General features: G+C 42.8%; 1 protein-coding gene across 3 annotated transcripts in view; it reads left to right on the forward strand.

Annotated features, from left to right (window-relative positions):
- LOC142587691 (regulator of G-protein signaling 7-like) overlaps positions 1-20,547 on the forward strand; it is a 91,660-nt gene that overhangs the window by 50,024 nt on the left and 21,089 nt on the right. For 2 of the 3 annotated variants that reach the window (XR_012829608.1, XM_075698869.1), the window contains exons 7-16: positions 1,758-1,839; positions 2,541-2,615; positions 3,072-3,161; positions 6,685-6,746; positions 9,220-9,333; positions 9,732-9,857; positions 10,024-10,098; positions 11,410-11,521; positions 14,408-14,500; positions 17,261-17,364. Coding sequence is in view for 2 of the 3 variants with exons in the window: in XM_075698869.1 (XP_075554984.1) it covers positions 1,758-1,839; positions 2,541-2,615; positions 3,072-3,161; positions 6,685-6,746; positions 9,220-9,333; positions 9,732-9,857; positions 10,024-10,098; positions 11,410-11,521; positions 14,408-14,500; positions 17,261-17,332 (901 nt within the window). In the remaining variant the exon portion in view is untranslated. The remainder of the gene's footprint in view (positions 1-1,757; positions 1,840-2,540; positions 2,616-3,071; positions 3,162-6,684; positions 6,747-9,219; positions 9,334-9,731; positions 9,858-10,023; positions 10,099-11,409; positions 11,522-14,407; positions 14,501-17,260; positions 17,365-20,547) is intronic. The other variant, XM_075698870.1, reaches the window with a different exon arrangement.

Below are 20,547 nucleotides of genomic sequence, written 5' to 3' on the forward strand. Positions count from 1 at the left end.
TGGGTAACATAAGAAATTGGTAAAGCACAGCTTTTGAGAAAAAAATGGGATAATGATGCGATCAGCTCTGTGGGTCTAAGCATGTTTAAATTCATTGTGAAGGTGGTTGTGTCGCTGCCTCATCTTGTCAGCTTGTCATTGCAGTTGCACGACTAGTTTCAGTGGTGCCATCTGATGCTGGCACCAATGAACGTATGCGGCAGTTTGAATATTAAGTGAATATCAAATGTTAAATATCAAACACAGTTATACTATATGTGCGTTATCGTCTCTCCTACCCTCAGTAAACCAATTGTTTAAATTGACGAAACGCATTACTTAAGTTGGGAGGCTTTAAATCCATTGAAAACACAGCAGGCCATCACAGCTTTTGAGATTTAATTGAATCTGGCAGAATTTTTAATTATCGAACTTTGAATCATCATGAGCATTGGAGCTTCTCGTAGTTCTAGAAGCAGAAAATAAAGTTCTTGTACTCAAAGTGTACTTTGCCACATTGCATGTTTGTGTCTCGTGAAAGTCAGAATAAACAGACAGAAAGTGCACTCATCAAAACATCCTTTTAATATCCCTGACTAAGATATGGATATCTTGGGGGAGTCAGTATTTCAGAGGATGTCTCGGGGGAGTCAGTATTTCGGGAGAACTTGGCCTCAATTTAGCTAGTGTTTATTAATGTGCATATTTACCGCTAGAGAGAGTAGTAGAGTGAGAAACATGAATGAAGGCAAAGGCTATCAACATTACACTGATGGACAACCTAGCAGGAGCTGCTAGGCCACAAATGCTGTCTGCTGTGTACGTCTGCAGCATGATGTAGGGGGAGTGACTTCGGCAAGCCTGACCTCGGAGGGTATATGTGTTGCACATTCCCTTTGCAATAGCAATCCACATGCATCACGGTGGTTAACCTGGAGAGCTCACATTCTCTGTAGGCGTGGGGACTGCTGTATTTTCAGTGGTAAGCGAGAGAAAGTAGGAACAAGTAGTGCAGAAGGTGGGATGATGAAATACAGGATGACACACATGGCACCCCTATGTTTTTGTCCATCAGTTCGTCCTGTCTTCTGCACTGTTTTTCTCCCACTTCGGTACGCACCAACTGGTCCAGACTGGCAGTTTTGAAGTCAGAAAAGTTTGGGATGAAATTTACTTGGATATATCGGTGACTGTGAGAAACTCGGGGGCTTGAATGACCTGTTCTTGCTAAGGCCGTGACACTCAGATTAGCACAGCCAATTGCACCTCACTAAAAGAGAGTGTTCTGTTGGGCTGCGTTGCCATTTGAAAGGAAAACGGTGAACACTAGCAAGAAAAAGACAGAGACAGTGCAGCGCCACTATAGTGAATGCTGTTTTCATTCTAAATGACCATGTACATACCAACTAGCTGAACAGCTAGGGCTCTAATATTAGTGTGCGCTATGTTCGCTGTGAAAGCAATACCTCATTACCCATCACTTGTGATAATGAGATCTCTGTTGTGTTGTGATGTCGCAAAGTGCAATCCTTCCCAGTGATTGCAAACATAGTGAGAAGTCATTCACACGTTGCTGGATCCTACAGAATAATGCGCTCTAGATTGAGAAGTACCTTATTTATTTTAAAAAAAATTCTTTTTGGAAAGGTGCATGTTGTATAATGTAGCAGTGGTTCCACATATACATATACCTGCAAACGAAATGACTTCAGCTGCATTGCATTGTGTTTGGTTGTCAACACCATGGGTCTCTCTCCGGTTCTCCCTCCCTTGTCCAGGGTTGACAAGAAAAGGGACAAGTTAGAAAGGAAAGTCCTCGACAGCCAAGAGAGGGCTTTTTGGGATGTACATAGACCAGTGGTAAGTGGTGGTGGCATCTCTTCTCTCTTTGGTATAGTATCTGGCTGGTACCTCATGTCATTAATTCTTTTTTGTAGAGTTTATCAATTTGGGCTCATTTCGCAATCTTATGAATGTTGTCAAGATTTCCAAAAAATGAATTCTGTTTGCAAGAATGTTCCGTTCATCAGTCTTTGAACCTTCCATTTGAAATCTTTCGATGATGAAAGGACACCAGAGAGGATTACCTGCTTTGAGCAAGTTCATACCGAACATTTTTTGATGCAGGCAAAATTAATAACGGCAAAGTAGCTGAAAAGGTCACTGTGATCTCACAATGCGTTGGTTGTCAGTCTTTGCTGTTCTGAGTTTTCTACTGCTTGTGTGGTGTGTACAAAGGCAAATCATCATTATATAAAGCATATGAGTATCCCTTGAAAAGGCTGTGCTCAGGGCAGGCTTTAAGAATAGAGGGGGAAAAAAAACTTAAACTGGCTACACTGTTAAAATATGTTCTGTTTTCTTGCTTTCATGCCACCAACTTCTTAATTGTAATGCCTCGGCCCTGAGAGAAACTATATAAAACGCACAACTTTTGCATGATGCTGCATTTAAAAGTTAGGATGATGTGACACTTTGTGGCATTTGTGCTGTGTCAGAAGTGTTTGTCCTTTTTTTGGGGGTGGCTACTGATGTCACCTTTTGCTTGACATCTCCTACAGCCGGGCTGTGTAAATACTACAGAAATCGACATTAAGAAGGCCTGCCGCATGAACAAACCAATCAAAAGCGCAAAGGTGAGTGGGTGATGGTACTTTATCGTCTTTTCATTTGCAGATTCATTGCTGGAACATTTTGCGTGAAAGTTTAGTTGTCACAGCTCTACTTATTGAACTTATTACCTATCATTACTTATTGAGCTTATTACTGTACTTATTGACGAGCGAATGTGAAATACCATTGTGCTTTGAACAACTGAGCACATCAATTCGGTTATGTTCGCAGTCGCCATCAGCAATCTGCAGCTCTGCCTACAGGTGGGCTCCTTCAGTACGTTTTCTTGGTTGTGCAATTCCTTTTATCTGCACATGCTGTTATTCCTTTCAGAGACATCAAACTAACTAGGCCCAATTTGCACCTAACTGCTATAGGCACACATCGCTGCTGTTTTTATTGTGCATCAACCTTTGTTCTGCCGGAAACGTTGTCTTTCCTAAAAAAAAAATTTTTTTTTTTCTTAACCCCAACTTCAGCACTTGCAGTGTGCAGTACCTGGCGGACGCATCAGTCCCAGCGTGTCGGAAGGCGAGATTAACACACCACTAGATGTTCTCAAAAAGGAGGCAAGTATCTCTTGTCGCATTCTGGCTGGAGCGCTGTCATGCATTGATTCTATTGCTCTCGTCCAGTGACTACCTTTGGTGAATTATCACCACTGTCATGTTATTGCTCTCATGCAGCATGTGCTTGCTGCATCAGAAACATTGCAAATGTCACTGCTCTGATAGCGTGGTGGGCTGATCATTATCAGATTGTACACACATTGCAAATGCTTCATAGAATTGATACAAGCATCGCTGCCTGCTGTGAGATGTAAGATGATGCATGTATGTATAAACCCGGTTAAAATACTTCGTGCGTAAGACATTCAAATCATGTCCCAATGTCCATGCTCAATTTCGGAGACAAATAAGGCATCTGCTGGACGTCCAATTTTGCATATCCTACCACGGATGTCCCAAGGATATTGCCCATGGACATGTTTTAGATATCTGTCCACGGATATCCCAGGGTTATACCATATGGACCCTTTTGGTATACATGGGAATATTTGTTCCAAGTGAGGCTTTTTCTTTGAGTTTCCTCGTAACAGAATTATCTTTCTCACATTTTCGAATTGCAGTCTGAAGCTATCGTGTCTACAGCTTGTGTGCTCATCATACCGCACAAATTTTCTGATGCAGTTCATTTTGAAAACTTCAGCTAGTTCAATAAGCCACTTGTGCTTGGGGGAAGGCCTAACAGAATGAGAAGTATGCTTCACTTCCATACACACTTCCATACGTGTGTGTGCACACATAATGTGTGCACAAAATGTATCCGTTCTTGATGTACGGGCATTCTGCCCATTGCATGTGACACATCGTATGCTGCAACTGTAATAGACATTAGGACGAACACTCTGCAAAAAGCCCTGAAATATGTCCGTAAAATGTACGCAGCATTTCCCCATAATGTTCCTTGTGGACATGCAAAGGATCACCGCAGGACACGGAAAATGCAGCCAAACGCTCATGTAAAGGACATCCACAAAACATATTAGGTACATTTATAGGATATCCATGTTCTGGCAGGGGATGTCCATAAGATATCCACAGGATGTCATTGTTGCCCCTGGAATAAACTCGGAACAGTTTTGCATGATTTTATAATCACCGATTCTGCTTGCCACTATCGTTGGCACCTAAGTGTAGCTTTGCGTTGTCTTTTTGCTCCATGTTACCATTTGCATACCATCGCTACGCCATGACACCACACTCAGCTCTTAATTTTCTGGCCAAACTGGCTGTGTTGTAATTGCACAGAATAGTACATTAAGGTGTAAGTATACTGAACGCGACAAAAACCTGCTATAAAGGTCTGCTGAAACAGCAAGTCAATGCCACTGTTGGCAGTGCCATTAATGAAAGTCTATACTCGCGGACAACTTTTCTTGGCTATGAAGTAAAGGCTACGGAAACTAAGCGTGCTTCTTCCACCGCTGCTGGAAGTAGTCCCACGGTATTGTTTGCATTTTGTTATGTGGGAAATAAAAAACAATACTTTTAAAAATTTTTTACAGCACCTAATTTAAAACGATACGTAACATTCACCAGTCAGCCATTGGTACGTTATGGTATTTTTAGTTTGCTCTTTCAAGTTTTAGCACACCCGAGACGATCGTGCGTTTTGCACATTCATCAAATGCAAAATGGTGCCCATGTCTTCTGGCGAGTGTTCTTCACTTGCTGCCCCGCCAATCAACTCCCCTGAGACGCCGTTGACCAACTTCAGCAACAAAAGACTGTTGAAGCACACAAAAAAGGGTCTGCCGCGTCTGTGCGAACCCATCTGGAAATCGCAACCTGCGGCATGTAGAAATTAGTGAGCGAGCTGACTGCTGCGCTGGCTCTACTGGCGCCAGCATCATTTGCGCGTTTAAGCCCTAACCGACGCCATACGGCTTCTTCGGAGCTCCGACTCGGACTCCGAAGCTCGCTGTTCCGAACTTGGTCCATATCCGATTTCAATAAACATTGTTTCACGCTGAGTTGATTGTACATGCTTTCACTAAAGTAAAGAGGTTGTGTGAGGTTGTCGAAACCAAAACTGGTGCCGAGCGTGCCCAGACTACGTTGTGTACAAATACAGTCATATGCTGAAGCTCCACTCCCATAGCTTTCACTTCATAGCCAAGAAAAGTTGTCGACGCGCACACGCACACACCGTTGAGAAATCAACTGTGAAATGATTGAGGCATGTCAAACGACAAAACTGGGAAGTATATACAGTGTGGCCCACTGTTAGAGGGAACACTCTGACATGCATCTCTCACTTTGTTGGCGTTGCAGCTGCCAGTGCCAGCTGAAGCTTATGTCACTGCACTGCACAGCTGTGCAGAAAGGAGCTAGCACCACCGACAGTGACTTGTCTGGTGTGAAGTTGGGCGATAGCACACTCACCAGAGGGAAAAATTTGCATGTGCTCTACACTCGTGTGTTCCTGTTAGCAGTGGACTGCACCGCATGTCCGTCAGCCTGCTATCAGTATTGCTACCAGACAGCTTATAACCTTTGCTGCAATAACATCAAAAATGAACTGTCATTCTGTCGAATGTTTCATGATCTTACTTTCTAACTGCTCAATCTCGTGCAGTGTGTCCCTAGTAGAAGAGGCCATACACTATATGGGGTGGTAATTTTTAAGTTTTCTAGAATATCTAAAAGTCACCTGTGGCAGATAGCATAATTTTTGTCCTTGAGCTGGATTATTCGAAGGGGCAGATATTGCTAGCATGATAAGTCGAAACACTATTAAACGAATAAGCAGAAAGTCAGTAATGACATTCGTAATTAATTACTTTATGGCACACATTGCAATTTACGAATTGTAGCCGGTGAGCTTAAAATATTTATACACTTTAATCGAATCTCCAGGATGACATTAGTTTCTAGATATTATTTCCCAAATTATGGGATAATATACATGGGTGTTACAGTTAATTCTGGTTTTAAGTGCATGGAAAAGCATTTTGTTTAAAATGTGGAACAATGGTGCATTTTTACAGTGAGTTTGACGGCACATATCGCCAAAGTAGTGTCATTATGGAAATTCACTTCAAGTGGATATGCCTGCAAGCTTGCAGGCTACAATTAGTAAATTTCAGTATGTGCTGGCACGTAAAGTAATTAATTAAGGAGTTAATTAGCAGAAATGTTAATTAGTTGAATACATGTTTCGACGTCTAGCGCAAGTAATATCTTCCTCTCTGAATAATCTAGCTCAAGGACTACAATTATGTTATCTGCAACAGGCAATCTTTAAACATTTTGGAAAACTTAAAGGTGATCACCCTGTATAGTATTCTGTGATTTGAAGATGTTCTTATCATTCTTTCTTTTTTCTCTTTTTTTCCATATGTCCTATCTTTAACTGCACAGTTTTCAAGAATTAAAAATTCTGAAAATGTGTCAACATATTCTAGCACTCAACTAGCCATGTATCTTGAGGCCTGAGTGTTGCTCTTAGACTGGAGATTGTGTTAAATTCTTTTCTTATTGCCATGTCAGTGCCTCAGCTCCTTTTTTTTCGTGCGTCTCTCTCCAGGTGGAAACGCTCAAAGCGAGGCTCGATGGTGGCAATGTCAAGATCACCGCAGCTCTTGAAACGTGAGTTTATGAGTGAATTGAGCACACTGCTAGTTATAGTTACGTAGAAGCCATTAATGATGATTGTCAGTGTAAGTGAATAGCCAAACAATTTTAGAAAACTTTATTAAAATAATAATATACTTGAAGGCATATGTTTGATGTAATGAGGACATTTGGGTAGCGTTTGTCGTTTCACTGCATAATTCTGTAGGGCATGGAACCTTGAACGTCTGTAGCGGTGCCACAGCCCTCTCTTGAAGCCACCGCGGGTAGAAAGGGTGGTGGGAGAAGAGGAATGCGATTTATTTTTGAGCTCTTGACCACAACAAATACGCGCTCCAAAACTCCCACGCAACAGTGCGTGCCCAGAGGCCCGGCTATCCGCTTATGTGCGCAGCAGTGTTATTAAGGCATGTCTTCAGCGGAGCTAAGTCCTACCTCTTCCCTATTTGCCTCTTGTTGCCTATTGTTGTCTCTTGTTGTCTCTTGTTGCCTGTTTTCATAACCTTCACAAAAGCCATGGATGTTCAATGAAATGTGACAAAATATTTACTTTACCATTGAAATGCCATGCCAAAACGAACCCACAAACTTGTGAGAACAATGTTGACAGCGAAGCTTCTTAAATATTTTAATTTGTTCTTTTTTTTTTTTTTTTTTCTGCAGATACACACACCCAGTCTATGTCCTATCTTTCAGACTCCCTGAGAGCCTAAAAAATGTCCCAAAATTCGGACAGTCAGAAAATATGATTGCATGCCTTCTACGGCTCTCAAGGGCTCGAATTGCCACTTGCTCATCCAAAATAGCCCTGAAGACCTGCCAGTACACTTATCAGGCGTATTGGAACACCTATTAAGTGTACTGGAATAATTAACCTGGATCCCGGCCCTCTCTGTTTTGGTGTATCTCACAGCCAGATTGTGGCCCTAGGACTTCATGAAACTCATTTGATTTCGTACGCGGGGGCATCAAAAGTACTAGATTCGGAGGGTGGGTGGGACAATGGGTTCAATGGCAATGCTTGGGTGCTCACATGCTTAGTCCCTCAGCAGACTGTCTACACTGACTGCCATTTAAAAATAATATAGAATCAAGGGAGAGGTTGGCACTGTTATTGGCACCATTGACAAGTCCTGTACAATGACAACAATCTGCAGCTGTCGTGCCTCTGAGCCTCCCGTCCTCACTCTAGGGTCAAAATGTGCTGCAGCGTGTTTCATCAAGTGTGTTACTTGTTATTGAACTTGACGCCAAACTGTCACTTAAAGCTCACATTCACCGTACTGTGGCAAAATCATGGTGCATGCTCGGCTTTATCATGCTGGTTCCATTCTTGCATTGCAGCCTCTTGCACTTTTCGTGATCGCTTCACAGCCCTGGTTCTCCCCACGCTAGAATACTGTTTGGCCATCTGGTACCCTCAGTCTGGCACATCCTGGGCTCGGCTTGACAGCACGCAGCACAGAACTGCATATTCACTGTACTCCCGAAGCGCTTCCTGGAATCGGTGCCTCTTCTGTAGAGAAGCGAGCGCTGGCCTAGCTTCCTCTCCATCTTGCACAGTGACAGTCCCTCACATCAAGAATGCAAGCTACAACCATCCGGCCACTATGCAAGCTCGCAGTGATCACGATCCACTGTTTGAAGTGCCCTCGACTGAACAATCGCACTGGCTGCATCCAGCCTTACCTTACCAGAATGAGACGCCGCAATGCTACTTGGCTTCCTTGTGCAGTAGCCCTCTGGCCACAGCTGCCTTCAGAGCTGGCCCGGTCATTTCTGCCTACATCCACTGATATCAAGTACTAATTGGAAGAGGCTGCCCAGCATGCCTAATAACCTCGTTTGGAACTCCAACCTCATTTGGAACTCCAACCTCGTCTGGAACTCCAACCTCCTACGTGCCTGTTTAACACTCCATCATGTGTGTGTGCTTTCTTACCCTCTTAGTTTTTTTTGTCTATTTCTATATCTTTAATTCCTGCTACCCCTTACCCCCGTGCAGGGTAACCAGCTGATTTATGACGGCTATAGCATCCCTGTCTTTTTCTCTTTGTTCCTCTTCCTTCCTGTGTGTAACCCTGGAACATAGGTTGGCATCACAATCCCCTGTGGCATGGGCAGTATTGCCTTTTGTGCCCCTGCATGCCTGGGACGCACCCACATAAATGCAAATAGAGTATTGGTATTGTTAAGGTATAATTGAGAGTTGCATTGCAACCAACCTATTGTCACCATGTGTTTTATCTTTTAGCTGCAATGACAGTTGAGCAGCAACAGCTAGTATGTTTGGGCTACATTCATCTTTATGCCATAAAGTGCCAAACAGAAAGGCAACTGAAAACATCACTCAGTGCCTTTTTTTTTTTTTCGCATTTATTCAGTCCATGCCATCCTCGTAGTGAGTACAATTTAACAACTGCCGGCTACAACAGAAGTCGTATGACCCGTTACTTGCAAGGCGTCATTGTATCTTTTTCTTTTTCAGGTACAAATCGTATTACGAAAAGCACGCAGAGTACGATGGCTTCTGTATGCCGCTTGAGCCTTCCAACCCCTGGATCTCGGACAGCACTGAGTTCTGGGAAGTGGAAAAGCAGACGTGAGTGCCAAGCACTTTGGTGTTTTCTTGTGCTGTAATAGAACCGTGTGGTGTCCATACCTCCTTGTTGAGTGTTTCTGTGCCGCACCAATTCCTGAGGCAGCTCAACAAATTCATTCTTGCAGAGCACCTTTGAATGCATGCGTCCGATCAGGCTTTGGAACCGTAATGCCATAACAGTTGTTGTGACAGTTGTCCTTTTAAACCCCAGATGGCGCTACCGATCTACCTAGAGGACTCAAACCTAGAGTGTTTGTGAAGTTACGTGTCCAGTAGAGTGGCAGCTTCTTTTCTTGCTTTTGGCTTCTTGGACAAAAAGCGCTCCTGCACTTATGCAATTCAGAACAGTTCCACCGGCGGTGTCTGACAGCCTGTTAACTGACACTGCTTCCTTCCAGAACCAATGTGCCACCGCGTCGGGTGCGTCGCTGGAAGAACTCCCTGCAGGAGCTGCTCCGGGACCCTGCGGGTCGGGAGCACTTCATCCAGTTTCTCGAGAAAGAGTTTAGCCTCGAGAACCTTAGGTGAGCCATGCCGAGGCCTCACCTGCCTCTTGTCGTGGTGCCTTGCTAACAGTGCATGATGGCCCGATGCTAAATACAAGGTTTGGAGCCTTGGGTCCATACAAGCTGCATTAATCGATTGATTGATGAATAAATTTGAATGAAATTTATTCACTCTTTTGGCCAGGTTCTGGGAGGCTGTGCAAGAACTGAAGCAAATTCATCTGAAAGATGTCCCCATCAAAGTACAAGAGATATGGAAGTGAGTTTTGTTTTTCTTTCATATCTACATGCACGGCGCGGCTATGTTTATGTTGTTGCTGATAACACAGTGACTCGTAATTTGTTTCGAATTGAAAATGTGCAAACACTCGTGAGTTGGGATCACAGAGCACATAGCCAGTGGAAAACTAGAAAGACAGTTTGAACAAGAAGGAAAACTGACTATGTATATTTGAGTCATTCGAGTGCATGCCAGCAGCATGCATTGGCCAAACCTCTAGCCACCTTTCCACAACAAGCTTCACACAATATTGAGAGAATTACACGGTGTGCAATCCTAGTAAAACTTGAGCCCAATATATGAAATTCAGAGGGAATCGTGAAGTAGCTCAACGTAGCAATTATTCAGTTTACATATTATGTGCTAATATAAAGTCTGCTTAACACTCTCAGACTGTTTGCAACAGTTTCCTGCTGATTTCAGTAGACTGCAGCTTTAATGTTATCGTATCCAGGACCTGCAAACAGCAAAGTCATTTGTCACAATCCGCCCGGGTTCGTGAACGAGTGGGGGCTCAAGGCACCCTCCGTTAGAGAGACGCTCCGCACTGTGGTGGTGGTGAACGATAACTGACTGCGAACAGCTGTGCTTGTCGGTGTTTATTTGGTGCGGTGACATGGGTTGCCCACCGAGCCTGGTGGGACAACGAAGATTATGCCCGAGGGGGCGTTATATGCTTGTCACGTCATTAAGCGGCAGAATTGTGTGCGGCTATCACACTGAATGAAAAGTGCGCTCATAACTTGCATTGGAACAACATTGTAGTGTGAGGTGAGGCAGTGAAATTTGGCATATGTTAAAGCAGAATTGCTCTATGACTGCATCAAAAGTGCTTTTCTACATACCGAACAGTGCACGCAGTGTATACACACACACAGTGGTGGAATGCGCATCAACAAAGGCTTGATTTTTGAATAAACAAAGTGTACTGTGTCCTTGTGGTCACAGTTATAGTGCACTAATCACCTCTCACTAATGAGGATATCTAGGCCCCAGACATGGAAGCAAGGTGGTATAAGTGGGTGAGAGCCTAAAGATCCGTGGCAAGTACATAACTCAAACATTGTATGGGCATGCCAGCCAGTTACGTATGCTTAATTTTATGATGCCACAACAGAGACGAACTATCAATATCGGCAACTCTCAGGAAAAACCCAGAGGCACAAAGCGAAGATGCATTGAAACTTTGTGGGTAATTGTATGCTATTAGTAAAGAATTAGGCGTCTACAGCATCAGGGGGCCTGTTCGACCGTGTTAACGAATCCTAACACGCATTCTCTGCCTTCCAGCGAGTACCTGGCTCCTGATGCCAACTGTCCCATCAACATCGACTCGAGAAGCTACGAGATCACCAAGGTCAACATGCAGAATCCCGACCGGTGGACGTTCGACGAAGCTGCCGTGAGTGGTTTGGCGTTGTTGCAGAGGCTCGCTCTGCTCTGCATGTTTTGCTGCCGTGGGTTCATTTGCCAAATTGCCAAAATTGCCAAAATTGGGCCGAAAATTTTCTTAGCGGTGCAATCTGATACAAAACCCTAACTGTCTTTGCGCCGTTTGTAAGCTTTACCGCAGAACACATGTGTATTATGGCGAAGCTGAATTTGGAAAACCAGCAATCATTGTGCAACACATATTAGACCTTTGCCAATTTTTGTTGCCGTAAAATCGAGTGCGCGTTAGATTTATACTTTGTTTAGGAGCTTTAATGTCATTTCTACATTAGTTTTCTACTTTAGACTCATAAGAAATGGGTGCACGTTTGATTTGTGGGTGCATTATAGGCTTCGGCAACAGCCAAATTAATCAGTGGTGTGTTCTAGCATTCTTTCTGCTTCTTGTTTAATTCGACTCACCGGATAATTACATCGGTTTCGTCGGTCCTGTCAAGGCTGAATTAATGGAAATCCTATGCACACATTGAACTCGATCCCACTCACTGTCAAATTCGTTACACCAGACACTGAGCCACGCCGCACCCGTGTAAGTGCGCTTCTCCTTAAGTATCATAATCATTTCTTCCGTCATCAGAAATATTTAATGCTGACAAATTTGAAATGGCACTGTTTTTGGCAGATGCGGTCAAACAAGAGACTGAACATTAAGGGCAGTACAGGCCATGGAACAGAAAAAATGAGCAGGGTGCTCTCAGTATTGCCACATGTGCATATAAATGGCTCGTACCATACCGCCTAGTTCGCTTCCGTGGTGCATCCAGTTATACCTTTTCTTGCGTAAAAACGTGCAACAAGCACTTTGATGCTTACGAGGTGCATCGTGGTCTCGTGCCTCGACGACGCAGACTTTTAGGGCTAGCATTGGGATCAGTATATCAAAGACCATTCCGCAGCCTGTCCGAATTGAAAAATTTGTGTGCAAGAAATAAGACAATTTTTTTGCATTCTACACGGCTTTGGAGATTCAAATCAGTAAGTTCCCGCTTCTCACAATCTCGGGGAAACTGTCCGAGACGCGCGGAGGTCTCCGATACATGTAAGCTTCAGATAGGCATATTTTATTCTTCGAATCATTGATATGCCGAACTATTTCGTGATCTCCTTCGAGTTCGATATGTCCAGGATCGACTGTAGTTGCATTATTCCAGCCCATACATTTCCAGATGGATAAAATTGGGTCGGAGCACACATGGCAAGCATTCTCAAGTCATGACTGGCTGCTTATCTGTATATTTAGAAGAAAGTGCATAGATTCAGTACGTTCTACCATTACTGACCTATGAGGCTAAAGCTTTGAGGGGAAAAAACAAAACAAACAAAAAATCTTGATAACCTGTGCAGTTAGTGATGGAATAAAAGATAACACTAAGAGACAGGAAGCCAGAATTGTGGATAAGAGAGTAAACGGGTACAGGTGATATTCTAATTGAGATTAGGAGGTAGAAGAGGAATTGGACAGGACATGTAAGGCATAGGGCCGATAGCTGGTGGTTTATTAGACGTTTACAGCATGGCTGTCAGGAAGCATAGTCGAGGACAGCAGAAAACCAAGAGACGCGATGAAATTCGGGGATTTGCAGGCATAGTAGTGGTGTCAGCTGGCGTGAGACAGCTAGGTGTGATTGGAGAGGTGTGATTTGTCCTGCAGTGGACGTGAAAGAGGTTGATCATGATGAGAATCGATATGTACTGCCTTTTTTCAGAAGAAACAAAGCCACCTGGAGCATACAATTGTTGCTTAGCCCTGGCTAAATTGTGCCACTCCGGCAAAACTTTTCGCACTGGGAAGACGTGAAGGATAATTGCGAGGGTTTGCGTTGCTCACCTGAGCTTGCGAGCTGTATGGATGCAACAGAAAGCAGACTACATTGCCTGGCATCAGCAGCATTCATGCGTACCATGGCTTCATTTCATTTTATAAAGGCTGTACATTTACACTCCACAGCTTTTATTAGACCTGGTTTGCATTACATCACATATATCCTGCTTAATGTCATTACAGTGTGCCCAAAGTTCTATACTTTGGGTGATCACCGCAGTAAAAGCACTGATTCAGAGCCCCATACAGCTTGAAATGGTGCTTTTTGACTTTTAAATAGTTTGTTGTGAAATTTTTTCAATGCTGTTCAACTGATCGAGACTGGTGGAGTGCTTGAGACTGGGACGATGCAGAGGGCCAGCTTAGGTAATGGGCATGATTATATGTGTCACCGAGAGGAATATACGCTGTAAACTAGCTATGGAGTCAGCTGGATAGCATGGGTGACTGTGGAAATTTGTTTATTACAAGTGGCTTACACCAGTGTGGAAGTAAATTGCAAGTAAACTTGAAAGCCATTGAGTACCACTGTGTTTTCATACCCACCAGCTTTTAAGATTCTTTTTACCTTGCACTCACCTGAACAGTGTGTGATGCCAGCTTAGAATACCATAACCATCTTTTGTTCACTGACATAATGTTTCACATACATTTCTGGCCACCAAATCTTAAATGTCACCACAATTAACGGGCATTAAAATAACGGTAAGGTGGAAAGCGTGTGTTGTAACAGAAGCGTAAATTGTTTGTGGGACCAGTTTCTATCTTTTTGTCTTTGCTAATTGTAGGCCATCGGTAAAGATTAACTCCTCACTAAAATTAAGTGGCCAGCTGTATCAGTCAGACTTGATGTTTGTACTAACTAACTTGAATACTTTCTGTCATCTGTACATGTATAGATGCAAATAAACTTGAATTGAATTTCTGCCGCATGATTTCTGGCTATATTGTGTTGCGTGGCTGTGTCTAAACTATCTGCTCTTGTTTTTTTGCCCTCTCTGACGTCATGCTCAGTGGCACGTCTACTTCGTGATGAGGAACGACAGCTATAGACGATACACCAATTCTGCCATGTACATGGATTACGCTAACGGCACTAAGAAGAAGGTAAGCAAGGCTACACCACTGGCAGAACACCGCATCGGTCTCCCAACAGTTCTCACAAATGTTAACTGGCATTCACCTGTTCTAGTGCTTGCTCTTAAGCATAATCAAACAAGGTTATTACTAAAGTTGGTGCTACAAGTGATTTCAAGATTGTGTAATGGGATATCCCAAAGCTTTTCTGCAACCATATGAAATACGATGATGTTGCTATAATACTTTCATGTGCAATTATAATGCCCGCACTTTCTTTTTTTCCTGTACTTCTTCAGAGACCTGTACATAAATAATGATTATAAACGAGGCACAGGTGCTGAACAATTTTTTTTTTTTAGCACGGCTGCGTTGCATGCATAAATTGTGAGGTGACTGCTAAACAAAATACGCTGAACCATGGCTTGATGATTAAAATTTTAGTTTTGGAATGTTTCCGTAAGTGTGTCGTGCATTTCAATTTTCATGTTGGTTAGAGTGAGATGCATTTTGTTCAGCGCTATGCTTAGACTAAAATGGCTAGGGCTAGTCTTCAAGATTTCTTGATAAATTAAGCATCCCATTGTTTCTTGCTAGTCTAAAAGCTAACTTCGGTTTCACGCCGACATGCATACACCTTGTGGTTTGTAGCGCACCGCACTAGTGCTGAGTACACTTTGGTGTCTTGTGAGTGGTTGTAATTGTGTGTTTCACTATGCACCTGTTCACTTTTTGTGTGTGAGTTACCTTTCTATAGCTCCCAGAGCAGTATAGAGTACTAATCTTTATTATTTAAGTCAGTTGCATGTGGCTTTTGACATTAAAAGTACGGTGTAGACTCGGCGTGTACCGAGAGAACTGCAGCATTCCTTTCCACCCACTTTGATGCCTAGTTTTTGTGACCCTACATCAACTAAAACATTTTTTTTTTCTGCAAGACTGACACTCGACACATAAATTGTACTAGTATATGAGCCTGACACTTCTTAGGTAACCACAATTTTCTTTAGAACATGTCTTGGATTTTTTATAGCTTTAGCTTGTCCGTAAGTGTATTACTCATTTCAGATAGCAGGATTGCTGGAGACGCTTATGTGCACAGCAATTTTTATGGCGCCATCTTGTGGTAAAGATTTTAACCAGAGTGCACGAGAGCTGTTATTGCAGTTACCCACCATATTCAACTTGACTGCGGTTGCACGGCAATGGTAGCCACATAATCATTGATGTTCTGCCTTTCTTTAATTTTTGCTTGATGAGGACACTCGTGTAATAATATATATATATATATATATATATATATATATATATATATATATATATACGTTGTAGTTCAAGAAAGCGTCACAGGATATTGCAATGAGCATTGCTTTTGCCATGTGCGGCTTCGTTAGCCCGGTATTTCATAAAGTGTAACATGTTTACAGACAAGTTAAACTCTCTTCTAAGAGCATAATATCAATTATTTTATCGTACTACGCATTGTCACTTTGAAGAAAAGCTATGGGATTTAACATGCACAGTGTATCCTCAGCTTGGCGTAATAGTTCTGCGGAAACCCACAAGGTGGAGAGAAGTCATTACAATTGTAATGTATCCTCAGCTGTACGCCTAGTTGGTTCTTAAGTTCCTCTATTTCTGTCTATGCAGTGAGGGCCCAAATGAATAAATTGAAAGTTAGTAATGTAGAATTGTGCGCAGCATCACTCGTCAAAGTTGTCTCCTGCGTCAAGGTTGTGTTACTGTTTTCAGGAATTGGCCTGCATCAGCCTGCCTATTGCGAAACTCCCCTCGTAGAACAGAAGTGCTGTCTGTGTTAGCTCCCCTTAACCCCCATTTGCTCCCTGTAGACTTGTGTACGAAACGCTCCTAGCACCCGCAGTCAATGTGGCCGTAGATGGTAGATTGACCGCTGTCGCAACTTCGTGTACCGACCAACCCATTTCATTTTCCTTTCCAGCAGTGGTCTCGATGCGACCTCTTTTGTGTTCCTGTGTTTACGTGTGTGTGTTTGCGTGTTCTTACTTCCCTGATTTTGTCCTCCTACTTTGGTACTTTCCATTTTATTATTGTTTTGTTCTAAGACATTGTGTTAACCATTCATCCTTAGTGCCAAATTGAACAGTCAGACATTCTAACCCTTGGCGCATTTACATGCCACTGAATTGTAAAAATATTAATAATTTTAGCCCCGCTTTCTCCAACAGAACTGTCTGTAGACATCCACTTCCCTTAACAGACTACAAATATTGTCATTTATTTCTGTGACAGTAAGTAGTCAAATCCTCCCCTGCTTCATCGGCTGCTGTAGTGATTTAGTTGAACAGACAAGTATTCACTTCCTTCGTACTGTGTTAATTTCATTTTCTGCAGTAATAAGTAGCGTAGCCCTTTCCTGCTTCATTAGTTTCTAGAGCACTAGTTGTAGAGCGTAGTCTCCTGCTAGAAATGTTTGGTTTATGCAGACTTTTGCAGCGCATCCCTTCTTTAGCTGGCTGCCACAGGATGCTAGGTGTCAGCTGAATGCCATAGAGTAGATGCACAGCAGATGCCATCTGTCTTGTAGCAGACGCCATGTAGCGGGCGCCATGTAGCAGACGATGTCCAGCAGGTGGCGTGCAGCAGGTGTGCAGTGGCACAGAGAAATGCACAGGATGGGCTTAACCGAAAGCGTGGCGAGATGGGTGTGTGGCAGAGTTGTCGTACCCCTTCTGGCCCTCCCATTTTCCCGCCACCCCAGCCTCAACGGCGCAGTCAGCTTGCAGCCGCTCAACTGTGCCCTTCTCGCAGACCTCCGTGAAGGGGCTCCGCTCTGTGATATCGTTCACGGCCAAGAAGGACCCGGGTCCATCCTCCTCCTAGCTTGCCCGCCGCCATGGCTGCCTTGCGCATGCGTGCGTGCCTCTCTCTCTCTCATTATCTATGTCTCTCTCTTCTTATCTTTTTTATGTGGATAGGCCTTAGTACCTGGGCCGTGCTTCTCTGACGAGACAGCCTTGCCCAAACACATCATAAAATATCTGCCGCAACCTTGTCAAAGTCTTTTCTTACAGACCTAATTTTGCCTCTACACCTGATCTGACATTTATCTTTCCGAGTGGCATTTCTAGTCAGCAAGGAAACTTGTACCTCTCTTTTGCTGCACAGTGTTACTATAATTATTACCTTTCACTAGCAGCTTATCTCTGTATATCTGTCTTATCCGGAAACACACATCCTATGTGTTCATTACTCAAGCTGAACTCTGGCAGCTCATTTTACGTTCACGCATCCCTGTGACATGTGTAGTGCTGTGTCAGGAATTTCAGTCAGATTTTCTCTGTTCACATCTGACTTGCAAATTCTCTCGCCCGAAATGCCGGGCTTACCTGACTACAGTCATAAAGGAGGTGGACAGTGCCAACCTCAGCTGCTGCATTGATTACTTAATTAATTCATACCTAGTAGCAGCTACATGTCACTTAGGTACCCGTGCCTAACTTACTTTCGCTTGTTCAGCCACTCCAGGAAGCAAGCAATTGGTTATCTTTTTCACGCCCGCATCACAAACTTCAGATTTTCTTTTTGTAAGCGTTCATCTGTTTGTTAACCGAAAGAACAATATAAGTGCTCTCAAGCATATAATATGTTGCCCCTTTGTTGAAGAAAAATGACTTTCATATTATTGCCAACATTCCAATCACATTGGGACACTACTCTAGTGAAAAATCATATATTTTTTTCATGGATAGATTGCAATTGGGATACTGAAAGTACTTCAACCTCAAGGAGAGCTGGGAAAGAAGAAGAAAAAAATAAGATCAAACAGCAGTAAATGAGACAGTCAGCTTGGGCATTGTGGTTACTGTTAGCTTTTAATAGATGCAGTCGATTTTATTGGAGAGCTTGTTCTGATGTCTCTCCAATGGTTACTTGAGCTAACTTTGAGGTTTGAATCTGCAAAACAATAAGCTGAATATGAGCACTTTTGAGTCTCGGACACCTGCAATATGATACTGAATAGCTGGCAACCGACTTTGAAAAGAAATTCTAAGATCATGATGTGAAGAGGCTGTAAGTGAAGTTTGAGAAGTCGCAAATGCTTAACATTCATCACAGCATTGTTTGGTAGAACTGATAGTCGCTGGTGTAGCTCCAGGAGTGACGGGTGCGACATGTGTACTTCAAAAAACTAAATTTTGCTAAAGATAAAGCTGTGTCGGTGCTACTGCTTGGCTTTATTTTTTTTCTGTGACCGCTTTGCATTAGTGACAGTCGCTGAGTGCGTGTCTTTTGCATGAGTTGTGCTGTTGGGGCTGCTGGATATTTTGATGAACTCTTGTGAGAAAGCTGCTTTCTCAACTAAAGCCTTGTCTTTTGAATATAAGAGCCAAATGGTCTTATTGACGGTCTGGTAGGTCAGCCGTCAGTAACCTTCCAAACTAATCTTGAATGATACTGGGCCTGTTATTTGTCTCATTTTATTGAAGGGTTCTTATTAACAGTGAGAACAAAGTTTGATTCCTGCTATGTACAAGCAAAAATGACCTTCCTATAAGAACTGAAATTTTAAATGCAAACATTGCAATACATCTGTTTTCTGAGCCTCTGCGTTAGGAACGGGGATTCTATGGAGTCACATTTTGATATTACTGCTTTTAATAAGCACTTTAGTGAATTGACGTACTGGAATTAATTTGCTCTTATAGTTTTTAGTTCTTGAAACACTATGCAGTTAATTTCTGCTATGCTTTCCTTTGCCTCACTGTCTATTGGTTTCATAGAATTAGACTAGATATAGTTGCTTAGTAAAGACAGTTGTGGCAAGCTTATGACGGCATAAAGAAGCTTTGAAGTTCTGACATGTTAGCATGTAGAAAAGGTGGCAAAATGTAGTCTGTCAGCATGAACTGGATGAAATATCTTAGTTGTAAGTGACACTAAACGAAATTATTTACTTTTCTCTGGACTGCTTCAACTTTGTGGTTATTTAATTCTCATCTGGTTTTATAAGCGGCAAAGGCAGAACCCAGCCTGTCAGTAAGACCATTTGGATTGTGTTGGTGTGGTGCTGTCTCATTCTTGCATCTTCAGCATGAGCATGTTGCTTAAAACTTGCTTTTAAGCGGCTTGCATGTTGGCAGCCTTGTCAAAGCACTGGGCCGACTTTTACACTAGAACACTGTGCATGCGCGTGCACTGACTACATGTCGATGCACTTCTTGCATCGCTGTATTTTCATGTGGAGTGTTCTACTGTAAAGCAAGAGCATCTGCATGCCATAAAATTTGTCAATTTGTGTCACAGTGTGCGACCTCACAGACATGATTGCCTACGCTAGTGTTGTGTCCGTTTATCATCTCGCAGAACACGGTACTACCACGTTGAACAATACCTTCACATTCTGTTATTTCTGTGAGCTTTGTTGCATCATTTTTAGAGTGATGCCCAGATCAGAGGATCTCATGTGTACCTTGTATTGAGTGCTATAACCGCGTTTGTAGAGCTTGCTATTACGATGTGCACCTGCACTTAAACTTATTTACTGTAAATAACTCAAGGAGAGTTCCTTTAACGTTAACTCTCTAAATCTGAATCCTCTGAGCTAAACACATTTGTGGGTATTTGTGTCCAGTGATGTCATGAAATGCGTAAGACACCAAAGGGCGTACAGGGCATTGTATACGCCCTTTGCTTTCCTTGTCATCGGGCTGTCTTTTTGCATACTTTTTTTCTTCCCGAGAAGACCTTTGTGTCATTTCAATAAGTCGAGATTTTCGAGACATGTCCGAATTTCGAAGAGTGTATCGATGATAGTGTCAGTTACTAGTGATATCTACCAATTCAGTGAAAAACAATTCATCCATAGGACATCCAAACCATCATGTCCCAGTCACCATGCACCATTTTGAATACAAATGGGACATCTGCCGGACGTCTAGTTTCGGATATCCTATTACAGATGTCCCAGGGATATTGCACAATAGACCTCTTTCAAATATTTTACCATGAATGTCCCAAGGTTATCCCACACGGACCTTTTTTGCTAAACATGTGAATATTTGTGCTCCAATTGAGGCTTTGCCTTTGAGTTTCCT

This window comes from Dermacentor variabilis, chromosome 7, assembly GCF_050947875.1.
Source record: "Dermacentor variabilis isolate Ectoservices chromosome 7, ASM5094787v1, whole genome shotgun sequence".
NCBI classification, from domain to species: Eukaryota; Metazoa; Arthropoda; class Arachnida; order Ixodida; family Ixodidae; genus Dermacentor; species Dermacentor variabilis.